This window comes from Argopecten irradians, chromosome 3 (assembly GCF_041381155.1).
Source record: "Argopecten irradians isolate NY chromosome 3, Ai_NY, whole genome shotgun sequence".
Lineage (NCBI taxonomy): Eukaryota > Metazoa > Mollusca > Bivalvia > Pectinida > Pectinidae > Argopecten > Argopecten irradians.
Genome location: NC_091136.1, coordinates 20558576 through 20582448, shown reverse-complemented (window position 1 = coordinate 20582448; position 23873 = coordinate 20558576). Strand labels below are relative to the sequence as shown.

At 35.7% G+C, this 23873-nt stretch overlaps 1 protein-coding gene across 2 annotated transcripts; it reads left to right on the top strand.

The window, feature by feature from the left end:
• Positions 1-22547, top strand: LOC138317801 (hypoxia up-regulated protein 1-like). Of its 2 annotated transcripts, XM_069259699.1 has the most exons (26): positions 1-157; positions 4234-4304; positions 4616-4683; positions 4909-4940; positions 5256-5334; positions 5701-5855; positions 6036-6112; positions 7130-7258; positions 7962-8066; positions 8476-8548; positions 9615-9801; positions 10076-10210; positions 10540-10622; positions 11032-11164; positions 11512-11702; positions 11815-11956; positions 12107-12161; positions 12378-12460; positions 13694-13801; positions 15142-15354; positions 15529-15641; positions 16373-16583; positions 16919-17140; positions 17546-17816; positions 18245-18364; positions 19287-22547. In XM_069259699.1, coding segments are annotated over exons 1-26 (3144 nt in total). In that variant the 5' UTR covers positions 1-155; the 3' UTR covers positions 19373-22547. The 2 variants fall into 2 exon arrangements, with proteins under 2 accessions (XP_069115800.1, XP_069115801.1); XM_069259700.1 differs by lacking the exon at positions 13694-13801.
• Positions 22548-23873: the final 1326 nt, after the last annotated feature.

Below are 23873 nucleotides of genomic sequence, written 5' to 3'. Positions count from 1 at the left end.
GAAGTTTACGTGTAGTAACGTCATTGCGCAGACTCGGAATAAATATCCTCTCCAATCACATTGCGCCACACCGGCTTCGACACTCGCCGGAGTAGAAAATATCACTTTCAGCAACTGAAGATACAACTTATCTGCCGATTAACAACGCAAACGAAATGTAAGTATATCCATAGCTTCAAGTGTCGAATTTATGATGAACATGACGCATAATGTCCTACCAATGACCGTTCAGACACTTGACCGGTCCTAAAATTGCGTCCACGTGTCTGTTTTCGCTGTTGTTGATCAGCTGTTTGTAATCATAACTGTTTTATTCGTAATGAACTGTGCGAAAAAATGAAATGCTTTAGAGAAAGGCGTTGTTAATTTATCACATTCATAATTAATGTAAATCCTAAAATCAGGATTTTGTGTAGAACATTATATCAATGTAGTGTAATTTGACAGTTCTCGGTGAAAACAATGCTAGTTAGCTTTATTTTTTTGTTTTAGATTTTTGTTTTGTTTCCGCCATCCGTAAAAAAATTCCGGTATCACAAACATTTCAAATAAATACATGTAAAATGATGTTGTTCTTGGACAGATTTGTTATAAACATGATAACCCTGAATAAAAAGAACAATACCTGACAAATAACATAGGGACACAAAAAAGTACCTGGCTAAATAATGATATATTCATACTGAAAAGTAAATAAATCTAATAATACAGGTATTTATAGTAACTTAATATATCTATAGTAAATTCTGATTTTAAATTTCATTGGTTATGTACATGTTAGGTTTAACAATCACTTTACCCTATATCAGTACCTGAACCTAAACGGACCCATCTGTCGATCCTTTTGTTTAATAAATACGAAATTATAAAGTGGTTTAATGGACAATTTATTTTAAAGAAGTTTATAACAGAAAACTATTAAGGTAAATTAATTATATGTGCATAATGGAATAATAAGTTAATATACATTATTTCTAGTTACAATATTAAAAATAAACATACCTTTTCAGCACTGTGGCCAGTAAAAGTCACACAGTGCTGTCCAGCTATAGTGTTACATGGTCCTGTTCCTATTTATTTTCCATGTAATGTGTGGACAACGCTTCCACCAGGGTGGGAGCGTGCACTGTGACAAGGACAGGGTCATGCAGGGTCAATGTGACACACTCAACCAAACCAAACTCACCACTCATACGTCATCATAAACAACTTACATACACACAGATTTACATGTACAGGACATTACAGACCACAGGGACAATGTAAATATCAGACAATACACCAGCTGCATGTAGTTTTTAAGACCTAATATAATAGATTTTATGTACATCATTGAATTCAAAACACCGCGACAATTCTCCCTGCAAAGGGAAAATGACTCCTGGCCTGTCAGAGCTAGTAGTGGAGGAGGAACTCTCAATAACCTCTATCATAAGTATTCAAAACTAGATTATACAGAATATGTAGAGGTGTGGATTACTTATATACAATACAATGCGCTGACATAAAACGCGAAGGACATATACAACATTTACAAAACCCATCTTCAGCCGCAGTTTCAGGGAGGGTTACACTCAGCTCTTGAACTTCTGACACAATTCTCAACTTCCGCTACAGTGCAGTGCAGTGTGTGCAGTGTTAGTAGGTTGGGGATTGTTAGCTGGGAAGCAAGCATGCAATATATGTAAATATAAGATAGTTTGAAATGTAAAGAAAATAAAAAAGTTTATCACATTTTACAATTTAAATTTTAGATGAATATACAAATGTATCTAAAAGTGTTATAAAATGTTTATGATAATGTTGTTACTGATCTATTTATATAGTTATATTAAATACGATTTAGAGTCTTATAAGTTATTAAGACTAGATTTAAATTTAATCTTTAATTTATCTACACTAGCATAATGTTTAAAATTAATTGAACCGAATTATCCAATTTACTTTTACCACGCTAGTGTTAACGATGAGAATAGCCTAAATCATGAAAATGAACATGAGACATCAAACAAATCAATAGCAAACGCAATGAATAATATCAATAGTGAATACAAATGACAATGAAACAAAAATGAAAGTGAAATAAAAACACGCGAACGATAAATGTCAACAATTGGACGGCTCTCCACTGGACGACACAGTGTAATAACAATCAGTTACAATCTCAACGACGGACAGCAGGAACTCCAAAGTAAACACGATGACAACGAAATAATCAGCGAATCCATAATGACAAGTACGAAAAAAAAGACGATGACAATCACAGGTAAACAGAAGACATCAAAACCGGAAAGCACATGTTGAAAAGTAGATATATTCAAATCGGAGTGATCTCCCGCTTGAGCATACTACTTTCCTGGTCCACTAAAGCTGGTATCACGTGATCACCCACGTGGTAAACTATGGGTGCACGCCGGGCACTGCCTCCGTCGAACTTTATACGATTGGGCGCCAATGTCACGAGAGTGATAATATGGGTATTTGTTCTCTTCGTAAATAAACTACTCTGACAACTGTAAACAGCTGATAGTTTTATTATACGCAAAACGGGAGACAGATAACCTGAAATAAAAAGAACAATACCTGACAATACATAGGGACACATAAATGTACCGGCTATAATATGGATATATACATCATACTGTAAAGTATTAAATATAATATACAGGTATTTATTTTATTATATATCTATAGTAAATTCCTATTTTAATTTCATGGTTATTACATTTAAGTTTACAATCACTTTACCCTATACATTACCTGAACCTAAACGGACAACGTGCGATCCTTTGTTATATATATACAAATTATAAAGGTTTATGGACAATTTTTTATTTAATAGAAGTTATAACAGAAAAACGATATAAGAGTACTTAATTATATTGATAATGATATAATAAGTTAATTACTTTATGCTATAGGTGTTACATGTCCGGTGCCTTATTTTCCATGTAATGTGTGGACACGCTTCCACCAGGGTGGGCGTGCACGTGCAAGGACAGGGTCATGCAGGGTCAATGTGACACACTCAACCAATCCATTCACTCACCTCTCATACGTCATCATAACAACTTACTTACACACAGAGAGACCTAATATAATAGATACACAGTGAATTCAAACACCGCGACATACTTAACAGAAGGAGATGTATCAGAAGAAATCTATCAAGAGAGAAATAGAAAAAGATGTATTATTGTAATTGTCGCTCAATTTACATATCCCATCACTTAAAATTATTGTTCCTTAAATCTTCAATCAATAAACAATTTAGGATTCTATTAGTTAAACTATACCATCACCTATAAGCTCTCCTCTAGGCTTTCTTCCACATTTCCATATGCATGTACAATGTTTTAATTTATTTTAGTATAAGGAGACAAATTGTCAAAGATATCTGAGAAGCAAAATTATTCCTTGGTTTGATTTTTGGCTTTTCATTCTAACTTTCAGAATTTAAAATGTGATCTCAATTAGTTTCACATACATCATATGTAGTCTTACATGTCCTTAGCATACACAAGAATTGACTTTAATTTAATGTGGGATGCTGAACATACGATCCACCCCCCATAAAAACGTGCGTTAAAGTCTCAATTAAATAACTGATTAAAAAATATAAATGAGACAGGTCCAACACACTATATTTTGCTTTAATTCCAAGAACATGTTGGCATGGTTTCAACTTTTTTGTGACAAACTTTTCCTGTACATAATATTATGTACACCCTGGTGTACCGCCATCCCCACATTCTGGCATAATTTAGTGTGGAACAGATTTCATTACTAGTCACTATATTAAACCTCACATTTAGACACACATTTGGGGTTTGTCATAATTTGGACCTACATATTGTAAACTCTGTGTGTACTACTATCTTGCTATACCATCAAAATCGGAACTGGACAAAATTATGCAGCTTTATTCAAGCAAAAATGTTCTGAAAAGAAATCTCCTGATGCATAACTAAATGTACATCATAATGATCAGATATATCCATATACCTATCACCAAATTAAATCAGATAGATTGTAAATGTAGTTATTTTAGTCGTTACTAGTAATATGAATGCAGTAATTGCATTAATTGTGTCAGATTTAATATTTCATAATAGTTTTTGCAACAAAATTTGATTGTGTCAAATAATGATGTTTTATTTGGAGGTATTAACATGAATCAATAAACAATAGAAAATCTGAAAAATAACTGATAATTGTTTATTTGGTTGCTAGGATGGAGAGCAGGCCGGGCCTGATGTTGGCTGTTACAGCTGTCATCATGTGTTTTTATATATCATCTACAGGTATGGTATACATGTTTAGTAAGGAACTTCAGTAAGGTTTTTAAATATTAATGTTCATATTCAAACTAAAATATTTCTAAGTTCAAATCCCAAGATCTGTCAACCATTCAGATACAGAACACACAATGCTAGATTGTATATTTGTAAACTTTTTATGATGATTTGATAAAAACTTATGCTTTTCAGTTTTGACAGTTGAATGTAATTTTTTCATAATTAAATAAGTGCATTAATGTACCCAATAAGCTTAACATTATAAGTTCTATTGTGATGAATTTGGATGTTGAAAACTATTGATGTTGTATTTACAGCTGGTTTTAACTTGGCTGTCATCTCCATAGACTTGGGGAGTGAATATACCAAGATAGCTCTCGTGAAGGTAAGATTGTACGGAAACTTAGTTTCCTTCAGGTGCGCTTTATATTAAGATGCTCCAAAGTATCATTGATATCATTAAGGTAGGGAATAAAGAACACAAAAAAAATCATAACAGTTTGGACAAGGAATTGTCATAGTAAAGTGTAATTTGTGTTTTAAGAATTGATATGTTCAAGAGGAAAATGAAATGACTTTCTGTAATACTGTTTTATGTTGTGGATTACAGCCTGGTGTACCCATGGAGATTGTACTGAATGAGTGAGTATTATTATGTAAATCAAGAAATCATTTTAGGTTCTTGCAGGCTGTGTTTCACAATTTATATGTTAAGTCATGTCTAAAGTATAGCTATAAACTTGATATAGATTGTTCAATTTGTGTCTAGTATTCATGAATATTGGAAACTTTTTTAAAGCAAAAAGCTTAGAAAAGCAGTAATGTAGGAAAATATAATTTTTTTCATCTCATTTAACTCTCAGCTCGGCTGGTCTGCAGCACAAAGGCTATCAGCTGATAACCTATTGTCTATTGTCCATCTGTATCCTATCATTGATATAAATGTCATATTTACAGAGAGTCGTCCAGAAAGACAGCCTCCATTGTAGCCATGAGAGATGGAGAGCGACACTATGGACAAGCTGCTGTTAATACGGTAAGGACATTATTAGTCTTTTCCTTGTTCAATTATTCATCCCTTGAGTTATTGACCATAATTATGTGTTGATTTTGACTTTCCCAAATGAACCTATTTCACACATGCAACTCTACCCAAAGATTCTGTGCAAATTTTTGATGACAAGTCTAATACCTTCTGACAGGGAGCTCAGAAATATAATTACATATATTTATTACATTTATTTTTTTTGCTACATGATGGAAACATGTTGTTTAAACTAAACTACAGTAAATTAAAGGAGATTAAGGACATTTAAAAGAATAGGATTGTGTCTTCACTGGCTCTTTACTAAGTAGTTATTGCACATTATTGTACTAATGTGCTATTTTCTGTCTTACTCAGGGTGTTCGGTTCCCAAAGAAGGCCTTCTGGTACCTGATGCACATTGTAGGACTTAAATACGAAGATCCACAAGTGGAACTGTACCGTAAGCGGTTCCCATACTACACACTTATCAAAGATGAAAACAGGGGCACAGTGTTGTTTCAGCTAGAGGAGTAAGTTTGTTTCCCTTTATATACATACTATTACTACATATGACCATATTTTAACAAATACAATATTTTGAGATATATGAACTGTACACAATTCATAATATTATGCTTTATACTTATCAATGTTAGTCAAGTTTAAAGAGAAAACTATTCTTGAAGTTAACATCTATCTTTAATTTTCAGTGAATCAGTGTTCAGTCCTGAGGAATTGATAGCTATGCAACTTGAGAAAGCAAAGTCTTATGCAGAAACTTTTGCAGGTAAAATCTTCAGAATTGCCAATTCTTATGATTTGTGGTAATACATTTATTATATACCAGAGAAGATACATATATGGCTCACTGAATACAAGACTAGTGTGCATTTTCAGGAGTAATGAATTCAATTTTATCCTGCAACTGTCCCACATACTGACCGATAACTACTGCCGGATAAACTTGTGCTTTATCCGTCAATACGAAATACTTTATCGGTCAATACGATCATGTAAATGTGTTCCATATCTAACGGAACTTTTTCTAACTTGACCCAGAACTTGAACCTTTCGTTGAATGAAACGTCATTCAGTCCCGCTAAAACATGATGTCACATTCACTGGAATGAAGTCATATTTACAATATCGAAAATCTCGTATTGCGTTGTCGTCTTTTTCTTGGCTCATGGCAAAGGTATGTATTGTAAAGTAATTCTTTAATGGGTATTTATTGTTTTTTGAGTATTTTCATTTTCTTTCAGTGATATATCACGCGAATAAAATTAAGGGTATTGTTTGTGAATGCGCTTATTTATTTCCCACGGCAGTAAAAAGGAGTACACTCTCATTCGGTTTAGTGAGTGAATCTTTACCTCCGCATCAAAGAAGCGTCTTGCTTCAAGCGAAACCAAGTAAATAACTGTCAATTTGCTTTCGTTTTGAATGCCACAATGGTTGCAGGATAAACAGAATACATGGTTAGTATCTTAAAATACAAGTTTTATTTTGGTGCTTGACACGGAAAGAGCCTTGTCATCTCGGCTTTCCTAAGCCTCGCACCAAAATAAACTTTGCATTGTAAGATACTAACCATGTATTCTCTATTCAAGTGATATTTCCATAAAGAAAAAATCAAATAAAATTTATCCTATTCTTTCCCATGTTTACATGATTAGAGATGAATTCATCCCATTGAATCAAATAATGACAAAATATTTTGATATACGTATATAAACAAGGATTATTTAAAGGTATGATATGCATCCAAGATGAAATGAATGACCAACACCTGTTTTCCTTCCAGACCAGCCAATCAAAGACTGTGTTATAACAGTGCCTGTGTATTTTAGCCAATCACAGAGAAAGGCCATCCTTCAGGCTGCTGACATGGTCGACCTGAATATTTTACAGCTCCTCAGTGATAATGCTGCAGGTAGGAATGACCGTCAATAAACACTGGCCTAAATGTCGGTGATAACACAATGGCCTAAATGTCGGTGATAATACAATGGCCTAAATGTCAGTGATAATACAATGGCCTAAATGTCGATGATAATACAAGGGCCTAAATGTCGGTGATAATACAATGGCCTAAATGCCAGTGATAATACAATGGCCTAAATGTCGGTGATAATACAATGGCCTAAATGTCGGTGATAACACAATGGCCTAAATGTCAGTGATAATACAATGGCCTAAATGTCGGTGATAATACAATGGCCTAAATGTCGGTGATAATACAATGGCCTAAATGTCAGTGATAAGGCTCAGGTAGGTAGGAATGACTCTCCATAGACAATGGCCTAAATGTCAACAGATGATTGTTATTTTAAAGATTCAAATTCTGTTCATGACTTGCAAAGTCTTGCATATAACATTTGTTTACCTTTGAATCTTACAATGTCTGCAGTTCTGGTTAATCACAGTTGAATGATCATCAATTTTTGAGTGCCACACATATTATAAAACATTCTGATATCAGAAGTATACAAGATTCCAATTTATATATACCTATGGAATTTGAATAGAGTTTGAGATCACATTTGACTTGCTTTAAAAATGATTGATTCAGAATGAAAAATGTAAATTGGTAGGATTTCTAGATTTATAATGAAAAACTGATATATTGTTTGTAGTTGCCTTGAACTATGGTGTATTCAGAAGGAAGAATTTCAACTCCACAATGCAGTATTACATGTTCTACGATATGGGAGCCACCAGCACCACCGCCACAGTCGTGGGTACGTAGCATAGACTCACAACCTACAGTACGTTTAATATAGATATACTTTATACTTATACTTTCATTGAATGATCGTCAGGCGGTTTGTAGCCATGTCTCCTGTTTGCGTCTGGACATGTACCAATTCAATGTTGTAGCAAATGTCGTAGAGCTGGCGATCCATCAATTAGTCATGTCATAAGAGAGATAAATATGTAATACCAATCACAACCTTTCCAGGCCATCCTGTTCCATTCAATATAACTTGCTAGTCTTGGGAACTTCAAGATCAGCATTTTATCATTTTGTTATCTTTTAAAGTTATTCTTCATTTATTTACTTCAGATATGTTTAAAATATTATTGTATTTACTAATAAAGCAAATATATGATTTTGAAAAAATTCAATTTTATATTTTATACACCTAGGCTACCAAATGGTGAAGATGAAGGAAGGTACTCGAGTAGAAACAAACCCCCAGCTGGTTATCAAGGGTGTCGGGTAGGTACTTAAGTAGAAACAACCCCTCGCTGGTTATCAAGGGTGTCAGGTAGGTACTTGAGTAGAAACAACCCCCCAATTGGTTGACAAGGGTTTTGGATAGGTACTTGAGTAGAAACAACCCCCAACTGGTTGTCAAGGGTTTTGGGTAGGTACTTGAGTAGAAACAACCCACCAATTGGTTGACAAGGGTTTTGGATAGGTACTTAAGTAGAAACAACCCCCTAATTGGTTTTCAAGGGTTTTGGGTAGGTACTTGAGTAGAAACAACCCCCCAATTGGCTGTCAAGGGTTTTGGGTAGGTACTTGAGTAGAAACAACCCCAATTGGTTGTCAAGGGTTTTAGGTAGGTACTTGAGTAGAAACGACCCCCTTATTGGTTGTCAAGGGTTTTAGATAGGTACTTGAGTATAAAAAAACCCCAATTGGTTGTCAAGGGTTTTAGGTAGGTACTTGAGTAGAAACAACCCCCCAATTGGCTGTCAAGGGTTTTGGGTAGGTACTTGAGTAGAAACAACCCCAATTGGTTGTCAAGGGTTTTAGGTAGGTACTTGAGTAGAAACGACCCCCTTATTGGTTGTCAAGGGTTTTAGATAGGTACTTGAGTATAAAAAAAAACCCAATTGGTTGTCAAGGGTTTTAGGTAGGTACTTGAGTAGAAAAAAAACCCAATTGGTTGTCAAGAGTTTTAGGTAGGTACTTGAGTAGAAAAAAAACCCAATTGGTTGTCAAAGGTTTTGGGTAGGCACATGAGTAGAAACAACCCCAATTGGTTGTCAAGGGTTTTGGATAAATACCCAAACCAGGTTAAGAAGTGAAGAAGTGTTGGGGTGATGAAACTAGTAACAACTAAAATTGATTAAAACTGGATATGTAAATCAATTTCTGAAACTGTACAGAGAAGTCAGTGAGTATATTAATTGACATACATGTACAACATTTTGGGAATTGGTGCCATAGTAATAACGCTACTAGACTACTACAGTGTATGACTGTTAGACCATCAGCCTGTCACATAGAATCTTTGTGTCCTCAAAGTAATCTTTTACCTATACTCCTCTGACAGGTATGACAGGAACCTGGGAGGACTCGAGGTTACCCTGAGGTTGAGAGACCACCTGGCCAAGGCCTTCACAAAGACCAAGAAAACCAAGCTGAATGTATACGAGAACCCTCGGGCAATGGGCAAACTCTTCAAGGAGGCCGAGCGATTAAAAAAAGTCCTCAGCGCTAACAACGACCATATGGCACAGGTAAACTAAATCATTTGTTTTAGAGTATTTTGAGATGATACTACCAGTATACCAGATAATGGTATTTCAAAGTAATGGTGTAACTATATTTCAGTTGGTGGTACTTTGTGCAGAGTTCTTTGAAGCGTTGTATGTTTGTGTTCTTATGTCATAAACTTGTGTTCCAACGTCTCCAATGTAGATTTGGTCCTAAATGACACCGGATGTCGATGGGGCGTTAAACTTAAACCAACAAACTTAGGAGAGTTCTTATTGAAGTGATATTGTGTTGTAGGTGGAAGGACTCCTTGATAATGAAGATTTCAGGGTGAAGGTCACTCGTGCTGAGCTAGAAGGTTTGACTGAGGATCTAATGGAGAGAGTCACGAAGCCAATAGAGGAGGCCCTGAAAACATCCCAGGTTACACTGGTAAGTTCATTGAGATTGCACTATAAATGTGGTACTGTGTTACACTCAGGTCAATAGAGGAGGCCCTGAAAACATCGCAGGTTACACTGGTAAGTTCACTCAGGTCAGTAGAAGGGGCCATGAAAACCTTCAAGGTCACACTTGTTTTATGATACATGCTTGTAATTGGTCAATAAAAAATAATTTATGCTTTTAGGGCTTTTGTTCATTCACTTCTAATGTCCCACATAATTGTTGCAAACACATTATAGACTCATCAGTTATGCTGAAACAAATCTACAGAAAAAATAAATTTGATGTATCTATAGATGTGTTATTTCCGTTTTCAGCCAGAAATCACAGAGATAATTTTATTTGGAGGCGGGACTAGGACTCCCAAAGTACAGACGATTCTCACCAAGTTTCTTGGAAGGTAAATATATAAGCTGTGTCACAATTATATCTGTTGTTAAGTTGTCAGACATATTAGAAAGGAATTCAAATTTTCTGTGACACACGACTCAAAGTCATAATACCAAATATTTTGTAAGATATAATAAATATATAATAGTATCAAATAACTTAAGTTTTGATAGGTAGATACACTTTATAATCAGGTTCTTACTGGTTGAAATAGCTATGTATTTTACACCAAAAAATCTTGTTGAATTTCCATACAAAATTTTTATGTTGAATTTACATGCAAAATTTTAATGTTGAATTTACGTACAAAATGTGTATATTTAGAATTGCACTTAGAATTCAGATTCTCTAATGAAATCCCTGCTTATAGTAGGGGTGTCAACAGTAAACGTTTCTGACGTTGATTTTATGTGTTTTAGACAGGAGCTGGGGAAAAGCATTAACAGTGATGAGGCTGCTGCACTTGGTGCTGTGTATCAGGCTGCTCACCTTGGTAAAGGGTTCAAGGTCAAGATGTTTGGAATAAAGGAAGGCACCATTTTCCCTATATCTGTAAGTACATTTTATGTTACATGTTTTAGTAAGACCATAACATCGAGTCAATCATTGTGACAAGTTGGTTTTTGATGATGGCTAAGTTTTCATATCCTGTCATAATGATAGATACACCCTTAGGAATTTAGTCTGTGTGTTGAGAGTGTATTTTGAGTCTTTCCCACCTTCTATCCTGTCTACCACCTACAAAATTAGTCACTTGTAACCTCAATATGTAGTTTGAACTTTGACCAATATTGTTTTATGTGTGACCTCTGATTTGACCTGTAATCTCTGTAGCTGGTCCTGTAAACTCTGTCGTGTGACCTTTGAATTTTGTGATTTGAATCCTGATTTTGTTTCAGGTGGAGTTTGCCAAGCAGACAGCTACACAGGAGGACAGTGATGTAAAGCCTAAAACAGTGAAGAGAACCTTATTTGCACGTATGAATCCATTTCCCCAGAAAAAAGTCATGACCTTCAACAAACACACCAAAGATTTCTCCTTCAATGTCACATATACTGACCTGTCTTTCTTGTCAGAGGAAGAAACCAAGTAAGTATTGTATACTTAACAAAATACCTTGGTTATGATATTTACCATTTCCTGTGTAACTGAACTAGCCTTATAGACCTGTTTATTTGTTATATCCTGGTCTGTATTGTAGATCCATTGCTGGCCCAGTACTGACAACCTACACTGTGAGCGGTGTGGACACAGCCTACGATAAACACGCCAAGGACACGGAGAGTAAGGGTGTCAAGGCTCACTTCAGACTGGACGAAAGTGGCATACTCCACATGGATAAGGTAGTTATCATCGGCGTTATATAGAACAAGGGTCAGACGGTCTGGGATACATCTTATAGTGGCTAATTGTAAACATGCTGTGCTGGATTGTTGTATGTTTAAGTCAGACAAGTATCAATGTGTGCTTCAAATGACACATTTCAATTTTAGGCTGAGGTTGTGTTTGAGAGGCAGGGTCCAGCTGAGGAAGAATCAACATGGTCAAGTAAGTAGTGTCTGATCTAGACAATAGTTAAATTAAAGTTTACTGGTTCTTCTTATTCTTCTTGTGATAATAACTTGTTAGGTTCTTAACTTACAACTAAAGTGTCAATTTACATTTCTGCCAAACATTACATTAATGCATATCGCATGGCCTTTGACCCCCCCTTACTTTACCCAGTACCCCCCTTACTTTACCTGTCTATATTCCTCTCTGCAGAGATTGGCAGTACCCTAGGAGGACTATTTGGATCAAGTTCGGACAAGGAGGCAAAGATTGAGGAGTCGGATCCAGGTGCTGAGGTAAGATGGTGGATGGTCTTTGTTTATACGGACAATGGCTAGAAGTACAGTGTGTGTAAATATATAATGGATGGATTGTCTTCCCTTGTCAAAAAGAATTTGTTTTGTAGAAAACAGATGTTACTGCTGTCTAACTTATATTCATTTAAAGTTCATTTTTCATTCAAACATACCTTATAAATGTGCTTGCTGTTGGTAATGTTCAGCATAAGATCTTTTACTTTTATTTTAATTACAGTTATTGCTAATGCATGTTTATACATACCCTCTTGTCAAAATGGCATTTAGAACGGCTTTATTCATCTGTTTGTTTGTATTAAGGCACAAATTTTCTTCTTTGACTCCAATGTAGTACTCCTAAGTTTGTGATAATTGTTGTATTTTGTTTATGATTTGGTGTCACACAGAAATATAAATGACACAAAAACATCATTTTCACCACAAAGCTTTGAGAGCAGTGTCATATTTGAATCTGAAATGGTTCAGATTTATTTGTCCTGACTAACATTTTGAATTCTTCGGTGCTGGTTCGGTGTTTGTATTTTTTTTCTTTTTGAAATTCCAGTATTAAGTACAGAACAGCTTTGGTTACATACTATACTTGTCTAGTGTTACTGGCCCTATCACATCTGACTCAGTATTTTGGAATCGGATATCATTCAGTGTTAGGCCCATATAAAACTTAGCTTTGTGTTGAGGCGAGGGAGGGTGTGTGTACTAGTAATTGCATTGTTAGCTGTATGTAATATATTTGACACTAAAATCTACAAATGCCTGTGAAGATAATGAAAATTTATAGGTGATTTATGAAAAGACAGTTGCACATCTAGTGAATGTTTCTTATTTCAACGTTTTGATGACTGGTATGATTTGTACACTGTCATCTTCATTAGATAAACTTAATATATTTAAATCGACATTGATCATTGATCTTGGAGTTTCATTACAAAGATATCTCATACACTTGTTATACCTTGTGTACCCATTTGTCTGAAGGTGACAATGTACACATTGTACTAGTTATCAAAATGTCAACATTCTTACAGTGTATGCAGTAATATCCATATATGAAATAGAAGTTTTATCCTTGTTCACCCTTCCCATCCCAATTTCACATGGAGGGGTTGGGGGAAGAGAATTTTTCCATTTTTATCTTACAGATATTTTTTTTCTTCATTCACCAAATAATGCATGCATTTTTAACAACCTTTTGTCCAAACCTTTCTTACCAAGGGAGATAAGTCAGAAAGCATGGACTCAACTGGGAATAAGGAATCGACTAAAACTGATGAATCGGGCACAGAGAAGAGCGATACTGATAAAGAGGAGAAAAAAGAAAAGGTGGCTGTCATTGTTATCTTCTGATTATGTTTGATTTGTTAAAGGGATATTTCATTGTAAGATTCCATTGTACATTTTTACAGGAACACCTAGTCTTGCTGTAATGTTTCATTCACAATATACCTGTAATTTACTGTTAAATTTTGTTGGAACTCTTCAGTCATCATGTAAAATCAATTTACTGCATTTTCTATGCCATACTAGGCTTTCATAGCAAACCTGTCTATCACATTTACCAGCTGGCAATTTATTTGACAATGTATGTTTTTCCACCAATTCTTTGCCAAATTGGTACGAAAAATATTAAAACACAGATAAATATGAGATATAATGAAATGTTACAACCTGTGCCAAAAGTCCCTTTAACAATGATGAAGTTTTAAAGCTTTTGTGAATGAAAGAATTTTATTTTGTTCAAAATCCTTTTAAAACAATACAGAAGTTATGTCTTGCAGACTCTAGTAAAATTCTTTTTATATTGTATCAAGTAACATTTTCTTTTTCATTTTAAATGCATGAAGTCATTGGTGTTGTGTGTATTTGTTGTATTGCATGTGTCCATACTAACACACAGTTTCTAGGTTCACAGTTGAACCCAAGGTAACATAGCACATAATGAATGAATTGTAAACCAATGTCTTCATTAAAAGAAGCCTTAACCACTAAGTCACCATTACCCAGCAATGGAGGGCTAGTGATAGAATGTCAACCACTCAGCCACCATGTCCAATAGACTGAGGGTCAGTAGTAGAATGTCAACCACTCGGCCACCATAACCCAGATATGGAGGGTTAGTGGTAGAATGTCACCACTCAGCCGTCAGCCCATGACCCAGAGATGGAGGGTTAGTGATAGAATTTCAACCTCTTGGCCACTCTGTCCCAGAGATAGAGGACTAGTGGTAGAATGTTCACTGCTCGGTTATCATGATCTAGAGACCAAGATCTACTGACGGAGTGACTACTGCGATAACTTTGACCAGAGATGAAGGTTTGACACCTTTAGAACTTCTCAGTCACCTAGACCAAAAGTAGGAGGGTTAGTGGTTGAATGTCAGACACCTTGACCACTCAACTACCAAACCCAGAGGTGGAGGGTTAGTAGAAGAACATCAGACAACCTAACCACTCAGCCACCATGAGCCAGAGTAGGAGGGTTAGTGGTAGAATGTCAGATACCTTGACCACTCAACCACCAAACCCAGAGGTGGAGAGCTAGTAGTTTAATGTGACATACCTTTAAAATAATCAACATTGCCCCAACAGAAAGTTTTATGATGGGTTTTTATCGTATTTGTAGAAGTTTGGTGACAATCTTAATACTTTGATTATTGGTTTTAGGTTCCTGCTGAGGAGGAAGAGGACAGCAAAAAGGAGAAGGCAGAGGAAAACGAAGAAGAGAAGAAGGAAGCTGAAAAAGAGGAAGGAAAGGAGGAAGAGAAAACAAAATCAACAGACAAATCAGAGGAGAAGAAAGAGGAAAAGAAAAGTACTGGTGATGACAAGACTGCTAAGTTAAATGAAACTGAGAACGCAAATGCAACAAAAGCAGAGGTTAGTGGGGAGCATAGAATTGTAATCAAATTTTTTACTGATTTATACACCTCATATCATAGATAGCTATCAGGGGATATAAGGTCATTCTCAAGGAAATATCTTAAACCGTGTACAACCTGAGTAATTGATCAAGATAAAGAATTTACATAAAACTGTTGATTGTGTCTTCAGGAGGATAAAAAGGCCAACAAGACTACCATCATCAAGGTGGATCTAACGTCAGATTTCAGTTCCTACGAAATCCCTCAGCTCAGCAAGGATCAATTAAAGGACAGCAGGAAAAAGTAGGTTCTCTTTATATTGTCGGTATGATTGGTTTCATAGGGGTTATAGGTTATCTGACCCTAAGAATCAGGATGACCTATATATTGTCTTGATGTTTTGTAAGCCATCCAAATGTAGTAACTTTTCCTTTAAAAAAATTCTTCTCATGAACCAGGGGTCTGATATTAAAATACCTGTAGTAGGAGACCTGAGATGAAAAGCTACCAAGTTGTTTAAATCAATAAACATGATTCACATTTAAGATATCAGTTTTACTGTTTAGTATGATGGAAACTCCGGAACCATATGACCATGGGTTCTGACAATGGACCAGTAGGAATAAAGGGCTACTATGTTTGTTGAAATTAAAGACCTTGACTTCCTCACAAGTTCACATGGGTCAAATATGTTGTGAAATTTTGTAAGGCATCTATACCCAATAACATTTAATCTTTTTTGAAAAAATTTAAGTGGGAATGGTATCAAAATAGATGTCTGTAATATGAAATGTCAGATTGGAGTGAAAATATGTAAGTTATGAGGGATACTAAACACAATGGCATTACTGTGGGGGTAATATCATGGTGCCTAGAAGGTTTTAGTTATGTTACATATTTGATCTCATTGAGTGACCTTTTCAATGTCTGACACATTGCCTTGCTTGTCCATACAGATCACTCTAGGTTTTGTCTATATTACATTGATTGGCAGTACTACCAGTATACAATAATAACTGTTCCACCTATTACAGATTGGCAGACTTAACAGCCAAAGACAAGGAGAAGAAGCTGTTAGAGAAAGCCAAGAATGATCTCGAGGCCTTCATCTTTGACATGGGTGACCGTTTGTCTCAACCACTATATGAGAAATGTTCAACAGAGACGGAAAGAGAAGAGTACAGTAAAACTCTGTCAGAATCATCAGACTGGATGTACGAACAAGATGATGACGCCAAGAAAGAGGTAACTGTTATCACCTTGTACTAATGAAGAAATTCTATCGCCTAGCTTTCTGCAGGCAAAGTGCACATTTCTTAGTCAATTTGGCTTTGTGTTTGTCTTATTATAGAAAAAATATAGAATATGTTTTACGTTTACAAATGATAATGTGATGAACAAATTTTTACATCTATATGTATAAAAGTTATTGTTAAAAATCTTTGAAAAATACGATAAATTATTAATCATTTCTTATTAATTTGATCTCGCACATCCACTCATGTAAAATCTCCTTTTACTATGAAGAAGCTTTTTTAATGCTCAATCAGCAGATAATCAGAATATTGTTGATGTTCCAGATCTACACGGATAAGTTACGGGAGCTGAAGAAGATGACCCGAGACCTGGAGATGAGAGTGACTGAGATGAAGGAGAGACCTGAAGCGTTGAATGCTCTGGAAGCCATGCTCAACCATTCTATCTACTTCCTAAAGACGGTCCAAAACTTGTCACAAATAGAGGAGCCAATATTTACAGAGGTCGAGGTCACCACGCTCGGCAAACTCATCAACGATACTATTGTAAGTATTTTCTTTCTGTTTGTCTGTCTGAACTCTATCCTTGTAGTTTGTCCAAGCAGGGTATATGTACTAGTCTACTGGTCAGTGTTATAGAGTGAACTTGGTCATACTTAGAAATATTTTCCCATTTTCCAGTATTGGTAGACAAAGTACACATTATCCTGTTGTACATATGTTATTAGATATTAGATTTAGCAAAAAAAAAATGTGTTGGAGGGGAAATTGTTAGTGCTTAATTCAACAGGTATCTTGTAGAACTTTGTCCTTTTTGTTTTAATATTTACCATTTGTATCATATACACAAAAAAAGTAAACACAAACTATTATCAACTATATTGTATTATGATTAAAATGTTGTTTAAGATAGTAAATGGCAGAAGTTGATGACATAATTTGTTTTTGTAGGACTGGAAAAATGATACAGTAAAGGAACAGAAAAAGATGCTGGACACTGAGAAACCAAAGTTACTGGTGCAGGACATTGGTATGAAAATACAAGCCTTGGACAGAGAGGTGAAATATCTCATCAACAAAGCAAAGAACTTCAGACCAAAACCAAAGTCTAAACCCAAGAAAAATGCTACATCGTCGGCCAACGACACAGATACCAACGAAACTGTGTCTGATGATCAAACTACATCGGAAAAACCAAGTGATACTGACTCGGACAGTAAAGGTATTCATTGATACTGATTACAGGCCTTAAACAAGGTCAATATGGTATTTCACTAACCCAGAAATATTAACAGAGAATAAAGCCTGATACTTCATATCTTTGATCAGAATTGATCACAATAATAACTTAATTTATAGATCCCTGAATTTTGAATGATTTAGAAATTAGTTTGCAATAAAATATTATTAAAAGTGAATTTGTATTTATATTTTCATATTGTTGATAATAATGGAATTCAAATTTAGGTATTGTAATATCTTTTTGCTGTAGCTTTTCTAAAAGGTCATTATCAGTAGACATTGTGTAAATAGCAAGTGCCAATATTGTCTTCTTTATATTTAAATTATTGAATAATATAAGCTTAAGCTGGTTTCCTGTCAAAATAGGATTTTGATACACATGTATATGTATCTATACATTGTTCTCAGAATCAGAAACACAAGATGATGATGACACCACCACCACCACTACCCCGGGGACGGAGGACGAGCTTCCCCCACCCCCAACAGAGGATACCAAAACAGAGGAAGAGGATATATTACAATTAGGTCAGTAATCTTCATGCTGTGTAAAGGACACCATCTTAAGGTCCATTCACAGGTACTCTTATCACAACACACATTTGAGATTTTAACCATAAAACATTTTTCTCAGTAATTATATTACTGAAAAGATGTTCTCTTTTGTCATGATATGTTTCCATTTATTTTGAATGTGAACCAGAAACTAAACGTGGACATATTGGGCTTTGACTTTGTTTAACTTTGTTATTGCCAGTGTGATGACACAGAAAAGTTTCGAGGACTTATACATTTACTCCCAAAAAAATACAGTGATATTATGTCTAATTCACAGAATGGTTTAGCTGATTATCAAATTGTTAAAAATTAGATAAAAGTTCACTATTAAATAAAAGCAAAATGAAAATAATTGAATGGTAAATATCCCATGTAGACAAAGAAACTGCCTTGCACAGGCAATGTTTGAGCGTTGATGGCTGATACTAAGAGTGTCTGCATCCTCGACAGTCTGCTGTAATATGTCGTGAAGATTGGGTCGGTGGCATGCATTATGATGCTGGTCTTAGCTGTTTACCTGTTACTGTTATTACCTGTTACTTACCTGTTGTTTACCTGTTACTTACCTGTTGTTTACCTGTTACTTACCTGTTGTTTACCTGTTACTTACCTGTTGTTTACCTGTTACTTATTTACCTGTTGTTTACCTGTTACTTACCTGTTGTTTACCCGTTACTTATTTACCTGTTGTTTACCTGTTACTTACCTGTTGTTTACCTGTTTTACCTGTTGTTTACCTGTTACTTACCTGTTGTATACCCGTTACTTATTTACCTGTTGTTTACCTGTATCAATGTGTTCAGTCATGATGTGAACCTGTCTTGACATATCGCTCCTGTTAGGTATGGTGAACACCAATCAATTAACCCTATATAATGTTTTTTTTTTTCAGGAGATGGTGATGATACAACTACGACAACAGAAAAAACAACAGATTCTACAACAAGAGACAATAAACATGATGCTGGTGATTTATAACGATGGTGACATTTAGATCTATTCATTGTTAAACTTATTTATATCCTGTTTCATCTCTCATCCAAAGTCTACATGGTATTTGGTGCAAATATAAGGTCAAGGGTCAAGAAAGAGTGCTAGTGAAAAGGTCAAGGTTAGACCTTGAAGAAGCTGAAGGCTTACAGAAATCATGTTTTGTGATAGTTGAAATCTTGTTGTGGGCCGTTTTAACATTAATTTGGATTCTATACACTTTGAGGTTCAGTTGTTTTATTTTTTAACAGGCCCTACCTCATTTGTACTTACCGTATTTGACCCAATAAGGTGCTTATAAGATGGAATTATTGCAAATCTATCCAGTTTTGTGTAGTTTTGGTCTATATGTATGCCTGGGAAATTGAATTTGAGGCCTCCAAAAGGGGGAGGGGTGCTTATAGGGACATAGACACTTATTGGATCAAATACGGTAGTTTATTCAGTTCCGCAGTAGTGTTCACTTACATGTAGAACTTGCTGCTATGACTGACTTCATCATTTTCCTACTGACAGCCCTAGGTTTTGTCTAAGCTACTTACTTTAACAAATCCCTGAACAATCTGCTTATAGAGTTTGTGATATTTGTATGGGAGCATTTTACCTGACTGTAACATGATATGAATATTCCTGTCCACAACCTCATAAAAATACATTGAAGTTTTTTTCCATGTCAATGATTATATAGGACATGTATCAATGTCTCGGTCGTAAAAAATCCACTCATCTTGTTATTGTATGTCTAGGTTTTGTAACGACATAGTCTTTTGTATTACATGTGTTATTGTCTTATGAGAAATACAGCTTCACTCATCTGCAATTACAGATACAAAAATTTATAATTCATAAAGAATTTCAATGGTCCCCAAAGTAAAGTAATGGTATTTTGATTGGTTGATCTAATTGACCAGTAAGCGATTTGATTGGTTGATATATCTCAAGCTGTGAGCTCTGTAACACCCCTTCTGTATGGTACGTAGCCATTGATTAGATGTACTCCCATGGATCAATGTGGGCTAATACAATCATAAATCAAAAACAAATCTTAGGCCTGTTTACAGACATTTACAGTGAAACCATTGTTTTCTCCTGTCGACTGATCATGATGGCCCAATCTGTTGTTTACCGGTTGTGTAGTTCAATCATTGTCAAATTGTTAATATGTGATTGGTGTATTGTAATATACACAATGTACTGCTTATCAAAGACAGGAGAATTTGGTAACAAAGTCCAGTCCCCACACACACACCCTAACACACACCCTCCCTTAGGTACATGTAGTACTGAAATAAAAGAGCATTAACCCCTCAAGATGTAATTGTAATTCCCCGATAGTCAATCAAGTAGGTTACTGTGATCAAATCGCAGTGGTGCCCTCTCTCCCATACAATAATCTTTGGTCCATTAATGGTGCCCCAAACATTCCTGTAGGTCAGTGAAGGACTAGTCACTGATTATAAATATACTAATGCTGCTTCTGTCAGGTTCTGCTCTAATGGTGAATTTTGTATCTAAGGCTTGATGTTTTTGATATTTTTGTGAATTCTTTTGTCAGTTACTTGAATTTATTTCTTATTTAAGATAAATAGGTGTGTGAGTGGTTAAAACTTTTGATTACTTAATGGTTTTCATATTTTTCATCTGAGAGGAATTACATGATGACCAAACGTGTATGAGATTATGATGTTTGTAAGCAAGACAGATATTTAATTAAGGAAAGTTTGTGAGATTACGATGAAAAGGTGTATGCAAGAGTATTTTGTAAGAATGTAAAAAAAATGGACAATCTTGACAACAGGGAACTCAGTCATTACATTCAGTAAAACTTGTATTGTTTACAGGTATTCAATCTGTTATTTTGACACTTATTAGACAAGTACAGTGTATATTTGTATATGTAATAGATTTGTTACAGTAGCTGTGGACTTTATTAGATCAGAATTTCAATTGAAGCAAAATTACCTTTTTATATTTTGATTAGTGCAATAAAATAATTGTTAATTGAACATATACAGACCCAATGTACACTAGCTGCAATATTGTAGCTCAAAAGACTTTTAGACAGATAATGATGTCGTCTTTAGAGCTACAATTGGTGCCTATTACTGCTAATGGAGCAAAGTAATAGTTATGCAAACCATTATTAAAACGTTTGTATGCATTTTATCTTATTTGATTCATATCGTATACCTACTAGACAATAAAATTTAAACCGTATAAAATATCAAATTCTCAGCAAGACATTATTTTTTTACATATACATATGAAGGCCTTTCTGAAGAGAATTTATACTGGAAGTCTTCAAATTATGAATTTGACGTCTTGTGAGCGGTACGGTAGATATAATGAATGGTAGTTATGTTTATTTAGGATAACAACATTATGTAAATGCTTGTATATGCGTAAATTAATCTGAAACCAAGTATAGAAAATTGTGCCCGAGTGATTTTCGGAGGCGCTGCTCCATTACGACACATAGGGACCAATTCGTACCCAGCCGAAAGGTATAGTAGGCCGGGTACGTATATTCGTTTCGTTAATGTACACCCACTGCTATGTGTACAAATTTAATGGATATAAAAGTAATTAAAAATCAACATTTAAGGTAAGGAAAACAATTAATCAATTCGCATAAAGTACATATATCCCTTTGTGATATGAACTTGGTGTAAATTTAAAAGCCATGGACTTCATATTGCATAATGTACATACCAGACAATACTTAACATATCCGACCCAATCAGTGCCCAGGGCGTTTATTAATAAGAAGAAATTATTGCAAATCTATACAGTTTTGGTCTTTATTTATGCTGGCAATTGAAATTGGGGCCTCAAAAATGGAGAACGGGCACTTATAGGGACATGGGCATTTATTGGGTCGAATACGGTAACTGTATTCCAAGTTCAAAGGTTAGTCAGAGTGCATTTATATTCGTGTGTTCCCCTTGATATCACCTACTGAAAAATAGGAAAGACAATTTCATGACATAAGGTATCTGAAGCCGATCAGATTTTAGAACAAACATTTTGACTGATAAGTGGTTTGATGCGTGGTCGTGTGGATGTTGTAACCAGAGATACGTTAGGTACTTGTGTGTATTGTGATTTGACTGAAATGTGAATGATTTATGAAACATTTTGAAGAATAAAATGTTAAATATTTTGTACCCTGTGGTTGTTGATTATTTACTGCTCATCTGTCATGCTTGGTAGAATTGTAACATTGTTTTCATCCAAGTTTTGGCCATCAGAACACATTCTAGTTTGTGTGGTTGGCAATTGGGGGATACAGAAGAAAGAATGTTTACCATGTGAACAGTCAGTAGCTGGAGAAAGGAGAGTTAGTGGTAAAATGCCTGACACAGCCTTAGTCCTCTGTTACAGCCAGTCAGAAAGGAGAACTAGTGATAGAATGTCTGACACTGCCTTAGTCCTCTGTTACAGCCAGTCAGAAAGGAGTTAGTGGTAAAATGTCTGACACAGCCTTAGTCCTCTGTTACAGCCAGTCAGAAAGGAGAACTAGTGGTAGAATGTCTGACACTGCCTTAGTCCTCTGTTACAGCCAGTCAGAAAGAATTAGGGTAAAATGTCTGACACAGCCATAGTCCTCTGTTTACAGCCAGTCAGAAAGGAGAGACTAGTGGTAGAATGTCTGACACTGCCTTAGTCCTCTGTTACAGCCAGTCAGAAAGGAGAGCTAGTGGTAAAATGTCTGACACAACTTAGTCCTCTGTTACAGCCAGTCAGAAAGGAGAACTAGTGATAGAATGTCTGACACTGCCTTAGTCCTCTGTTACAGCCAGTCAGAAAGGAGAACTAGTGGTAGAATGTCTGACACTGCCTTAGTCCTCTGTTACAGCCAGTCAGAAAGGAGAACTAGTGGTAGAATGTCTGACACTGCCTTAGTCCTCTGTTACAGCCAGTCAGAAAGGAGAACTAGTGGTAGAATGTCTGACACTGCCTTAGTCCTCTGTTACAGCCAGTCAGAAAGGAGAACTAGTGGTAGAATGTCTGACACTGCCTTAGTCCTCTGTTACAGCCAGTCAGAAAGGAGAGCTAGTGGTAGAATGTCTGACACTGCCTTAGTCCTCTGTTACAGACAGTCAGAAAGGAGAGCTAGTGGTAGAATGTCTGACACTGCCTTAGTCCTCTGTTACAGCCAGTCAGAAAGGAGAACTAGTGGTAGAATGTCTGACACTGCCTTAGTCCTCTGTTACAGCCAGTCAGAAAGGAGAGCTAGTGGTAGAATGTCTGACACTGCCTTAGTCCTCTGTTACAGCCAGTCAGAAAGGAGAACTAGTGGTAGAATGTCTGACACTGTCTTAGTTCTCTGTTACAGCCAGTCAGAAAGGAGAACTAGTGGTAGAATGTCTGACACTGCCTTAGTCCTCTGTTACAGCCAGTCAGAAAGGAGAACTAGTGGTAGAATGTCTGACACTGCCTAGTCCTCTGTTACAGCCAGTCCTGAAAGGAGAACTAGTGATAGAAT